Raw genomic sequence first — 6,385 nt, 5'->3', positions numbered from 1 at the left:
AGTGGCCCAGGCGCGTTTGTCGAATGATCGAGAATATCGTCGATCATTCCAGAGCTGTATCCAACAAATTATGTTTCAGAATTTATTTCATAAACAGAAAATACTATTTGAAAATAAATTACAATGTATTTAACATTTCAACTTGATTCGATAAAATAATGATAGTTAAAGCATAAGGTTAATAACAGTATGTAGTAATATGTATAATAAGTAGGTACCTACAAAATTATAAGTAAGTTTATATTTCAAAATTGTAATAACTAAAATCAAAATATATTGATAGATATTTAATATTCACTTTATATTTCATTATATATTTTATCCAAATAGGATTTAGTGTCATTGTTTAATTGCAACATCAATGGGTGATTTTTCATTTGTATCAGTGTGATTATTCCACTAATCAATAAAACAATTATCTGCAAACAAACAAAAATATTAGAAAATAAGTATACACTCTAAAAGACCAAAATCCCCAAAACATAAAACAAATACAAAATAGCATTTCAAGTTGTATTTAAAAATATTTGAATCTAATAAAGATTAGTACTATCAAGTGGTATTTTACTCAACATCATGATAACAGCTATATATTATATGGGTAAAAACAGTGACCTAGCACTTTTGTATAAGTATATCTACTATTTAAATTATAAATAAATGTTTTTTTAACATTTTGTTAAAATATAAAATATTCTGTTAAAAAATGACAAAAACTTAAAAATAATTAGGAACTAATAGATTAGACACTTCACAATAATTCAAAAGCAATGACATATGTAGTGCTAATATGAAAGATTAATAAAATATCAAATAAATACTTACGGTTGTAACGAGATTTAAATTGATATCAAAAAACCCATATGCTGAAATTTGGTCCGAACCGCAAGCTGATATTTGACTCATAAACATTTTGATCTGAATATTAATAAACAACGGAATGAATCAATCGCTATTAGTTTTCTGTTGTAAAAATAAAAACTATCAATACAAAAATCAAATATATTTTACCTGTCGTTTTATGTCCAAGTGTAAATTTGAAATACGATATGACCGTAGATATGATATAATCTCCAATCTCTGTAAAAACCGTTTACAAATACAATTTTGTTTTATTAGATTTAATTGGTATATTTTTAGATAAAGGTAATAATTTCTTAGAACTTATGATAACTAGGTAAATGAAAAAAAGAAAAAACAGAAAATTTAAATTTCCGCTAATTGTTTATGTTAGAATTTTCTATGTATCCTGTATAGTATAATTTAAAAAATATTTTGACTTTTTTGAGCCACTTATAGACGTACGAAATTTGATATCAAATACTAATTTATTATATGTATTTAAAATAATAAAGATTTATGAGCCTGATTTCTTTGTATAATCATTTAGTGTTCAAAAATTGGATTTGAATTTTAAGTAGAAAATTAGGGGGAAAAAAGCGGGTAAGTGGGTACCGCTCTGCTGTACATTAGGTGCTGTGTGGATCACTATTATATATTATAAAAGCGTTAAATTTTAATTCAATGATAGTTATAATTGTATACGAAAAACGATTCTGAACGAAGATGATATAATTTCCAGTGGTTGGTGAAAAAGGTGGTTTATGTTTTAATGGCCTGAAAATACACCAAAATTTAAGTTCTTATACAAAAAAGTTTATAAATTATACCTACCTACAAAATAATTTGTAAACATTCATGATTTTGATCAATTTTTGTCAGTATTTGAAATTCAAATGCTAATAAAAAAAAATTGTGTCAATGTATTCTTATAATTTTTAAATCACTATAAGAGTAACTTATGAGAAACTTTGTATTAAGTTTTCAAGTGTTTTTATTGGGCCAAAAAAATTTTATCGACACTTCAAAAAAATTTTTTCAGGAAAATTGAAAATTTTAGTGGTCTATAAATAACTCAAAAATAGTCAAAATTTTTTGAAAATTTAACTGTAACATAATTTAGCACTAACATTAACATTTGGTGAAAATTTCAAGTATTTACAGTGATTAGTTTTTGAATTATAACCGTCAACCATACAAAAAATCGATTTGGTCAAAAACTGATTTTACGTAAAAATTCCCGTTTTTCCGCTACTTAAACTTTTTTAGATTCTGAACGAAGTGATGAATGTATTGATTTTACAATGATGTGTGTTTTTTTTTTTGTGTCTGTCACCACGTTTTGGAGCAGTAAAAGTGCTCCGATTTTAAAAAGTGGACCCTGTTTCGGATAGGAAAGTGAATGTAGTTTGTACTTTGGGGGGTCAAAAGTAAAAAATTTCCAATAGTTTTCAAAAGCGCCGGGAAAAACCAAAAAAAAATGACGGAAAAACGGGAATTTTTACGCAAAACCCGTTTTCGACCAAATCGATTTTTTTTTTATGGTTGTAATTCAAAAACTAATCACTGAAAATACTTGAAATTTTCACCAAATGTTAATGTCAGTAGTATCTGTATACAGTTAAATTTTCAAAAAATTTTGACTTTTTTTGAGTTTTTTATAGACCACTGAAATTTTCGATTTTTTTGAGAAATTTTTTTTAAGGTGTCGATAAAAAATTTTTGGATGACCAAAAAGTTTTGAAAATTTAATACAAGGTTCCTTATGAGTTGTTTTTATTGTAGCTAAAAAAAATTAAAAATCGTTAGTCACAATTTTTTTTTATAAGAGTTTATAGTTCAAATTTTTACGAAATCTGTCGAAAACGCGAAAATTTGCAAGTAATTTTGAAGTTGAAAAATCATAAAATTTTTTCTTTTATAACTAAGTTTTGAAAATTTGGTACAAGGTTCTCCATACATTTTTCTTCAAATATCTATAAAAAAAACTCTACCGGTTTCAGACATAAAATTTTTATGAGTGTTTGAAATTTAAATTTTTACGAAACCGCGCTAAATAACGGTTTAGCCTCAAACGATTTTAAATATTTGTTATTATTCAAAAAGTATAAGTCGTAGATACTTGAAAATTTTACCAGTTATTAAGATTAGCGTTTCCTTTACGTGATTTAATTTTCAAAATATTTTGACTTTTTTTAAGCTATTTATAGACAACTGAAATTTTCAATTTTTCTGAAAATTGTTTTTTTATGTGTCGATAAAATCTTTTTGGCACTATCAAAATACTTGAAAATTTAATGCAAAGTGCCTCATAAGTTATTATTATAGTGATTAAAAAATTATAAGAATACATAGTCACAATTTTTTTTTATTAGCATTTGAACTTTGAAGTTCTAATATTGACAAAAATTCGTCAAAACCATGAATATTTGCAAATTATTTTGTAGGTATATTTCATAAAAATTTTTGTATAAGTAGCTAAGAGTTGAAAATTTAATACAAGGTTTTTCATAAGTTTAACATACAATTATTATAAAAGAATTTAAATTTTGTTGTATTCAGGCCATTAAAACATAAACCACCTTTTTCACCAACCACTAGAAATTATATCCTAGGCTGACAAATCATCTTCGTTCAGAATCGTTTTTCGTATACAATGATAACTATCATTGGATTCAAATTTAACACTCCTATAATATATAATAATGATCCATATGGCACCTAATGTACAGCAGAGCGGTACTCACTTGACCGCTTTTTTTTTTTTTGATTTTTTTGAAAACTTTTGAAAAATGTTTACTTTTGACCTCTATAATGCACCAAGGATATTCACTTTGCCATCGGAAACCACCCCCAAAGTTTGAAATTGAAGCATTATTTCGACTAGTTATGCTGTACACAGACACACACAAATGATGATGTGCTCGAATTAATTACCTTTACATTTATCATTGAAACGAAAATGGTAACAGACATCAAAAACATGACAATTTGGACATGAACTATCAGAGATATTATTCTACTCAGGTCAGTTTTGGTTGATTGTATGACGATTATTGATCTAATGTTGATAAAAAAATAAAAACTGAGAAGCATACAGATAAAGCTAGATGTAAAAAAACACAAAAGCAATGGCCCGTATCCTAGAGTAAACATTTTCAATAATTCACAGAGCTCGGAATGTAACAGACGAGTATTTTCCATTGCACCCACTATTTCGTTGTATGTCCATTGGTTGGAAACGGTAACTAAGTCAGCTGGAAGACATTTCCAGATATCGTTTAACATCTGGAATCTGACATAAATGTTTTGAAGAAAAAAGCACGAACTGATCGTAACTACATAATCCATAAGATAAGGAGAACTAAAAAATGCATGATGTACTAATATTTGAATGTTTTCTATTTTAGGGTGCAATAAATAAAATTGAAAAAATTTAAATAAAATGAAGTATGCCAATATCGAAATGTATGTAATATCCCAATGTTTTTTTTTCCATAAACGCTGTGGAATAATTAAATTTTTTGAGAGTGTTTTAATTTTTCGATCAAACTCGATAATGCCATTAATAAATCTGAAAATAAAAAGAATAAAAATTAATTTATTTCATAATTTAATACAATGGTGTAGTTTTTTGAAATATTTGATTTGATTACAACCTGAATTATAGAAAAGTATTTATCTAACTAAATGTATTTACATGTTTTGTTTCTGTTTAATACGTACCAAATGCTAATTCATAAATATTGTTTTACGTTTATGATAATATTAAAGTATAATATGAATAAAAATTCATATTCTGAATGGTAAAGGAGTAAGTTTTTTTGTTTTACTTACCTACATGAATGTTTGTAAGATATTAGACAGTAACTAAAAATTCTGTTAGATCCTATAAGTTTAGATTTATTTATACTATTAATCTAATTCTAATATAGGTGCCTATCATTAATTTATGTTATCGAAACCAATTTTAGTAAAAATAATGTTTATTAATATGAATATTAGGTATATAAAATTATTGTTAGTTTTTTCTTTAAGTAATAATTTTTGTATGTTAATGTAACTTTTAATTTAATTATCTAACTGTAAATTTAATTCAATACAAATAGGTAAAGTAATGTATTGTTTTTTTTTTCATTTTCTTATTGTTAAGTATTGATTCCCAGTTTCTTTTTTATGTTTTTTTTATTGTCTTTGGTGCTAAGTTTATTATGACTGTAGTTAGAATTATATTATTTATGAAGGTGGACGTTGTGAATTATTCTACTTTGTTAGTCATTGAACTACCTTTGAGTGTTTTTTTATGTCTAAGTCCTACGGGATAGAACATACCTATTAATAAAATTAATGGTTTATTTTTTATAAAAAACTTAGTTTTTACTTTTTAGACGAGTTGAACTGTAACGTCTGTAATTTATTAGTAGGTCTTATTTTTTTAAATATACCTATATGCAATTCAACAAAGGTGTTACTAAAATAAGTTTATTGTATTGAAATATATTATAGCTAATAAAGAAAAAACCCTATAAATTAGAAGAAATTTCATTCAGTTTTTAAATATTTTTTTATATAGTATAATATTATTTAATATCTATTGTCAATAATAATTTTAGAACTATTTGATAATTTATAAATAAATGTAAACTGAATTATTTGGCAAAACTAACTGGTTAAATATTATTTTTTTTTTCAATAAAAAACAATTTAGTTAATAACTAGGTAATATTACATTTTAAAAAGTTAATATTAACTGAACATTAACTTTTTAATTTGATTTTACCACTACCCACGCATAAAAAAGAAATCAAATTTTATCAATTATGTACAACTAAAACAAACAAACAAGAAATATTAAATTCTTTTGTAATTTATGTAAACAATTATTAATATATAGCTACTTGATTATCTGTATTGTTGATAGTCTGGCGGCGATAATGACAATCCAAAACTGAATAATATGTATTATTTGAATAATATGAACATCTTGATCAAACTGTTTAAAGTATACAAAAGTGCAGATGGTTAATACAATCATTCGTATTATTTCTAGAAATACGTGACATGTTGAATTTATATTGTAAACCAATAATCCAGTCGGTTCTACAATGTACGAAATATCAATTAAACCTATACACTTGGATAAAATTAAAATAGGTCTGGAAGTTATTTGAAAAACAGTTGTCATCTTGATAAACTTTATGACCAATACTGAAATTAAAATACAAATACTTATTATTTTATATTAGACATTGTTAAGTAATGTAATTATGATGTCACTCAAATCAAGGACTATAAAGACAATATTAACATCATGACTTATTCATGTAATAATATTCATTGAAAACTATTTTCAAAGTCATTTGTTTTTAATTGAAATAGTGTCAAATTTTTATAGTTATAGGTGTTAAAACTATATTGTGTGCATATTCCATTTCAACAGAGTATGTAACATTTTATGTACCTACTTAATTATTGACTTTTGAATTTTATAATATTTCATGAATCATGAATGATATTATACATTGAGTCAACGCAAATTAAATGC

At 24.8% G+C, this 6,385-nt stretch overlaps 1 protein-coding gene across 1 annotated transcript; it reads right to left on the bottom strand.

The window, feature by feature from the left end:
* Positions 1 to 298: 298 nt before the first annotated feature.
* On the bottom strand, positions 299 to 6,029 carry LOC114127593 (uncharacterized). Its single transcript, XM_050208170.1, has 5 exons — positions 5,739 to 6,029; positions 3,778 to 4,414; positions 1,012 to 1,080; positions 826 to 918; positions 299 to 419 (listed from the first exon to the last, which is right to left on the bottom strand). Exons 1-5 carry the CDS (start codon positions 6,023 to 6,025, stop codon positions 300 to 302), a joined length of 1,206 nt encoding a protein of 401 aa, XP_050064127.1. The 5' UTR covers positions 6,026 to 6,029; the 3' UTR covers position 299.
* Positions 6,030 to 6,385: the final 356 nt, after the last annotated feature.

This window comes from Aphis gossypii, unplaced genomic scaffold (genome assembly GCF_020184175.1).
Source record: "Aphis gossypii isolate Hap1 unplaced genomic scaffold, ASM2018417v2 Contig00007, whole genome shotgun sequence".
In the NCBI taxonomy this organism is placed as follows: domain Eukaryota; kingdom Metazoa; phylum Arthropoda; class Insecta; order Hemiptera; family Aphididae; genus Aphis; species Aphis gossypii.
This window is presented reverse-complemented; position numbering and strand designations above follow the sequence as displayed.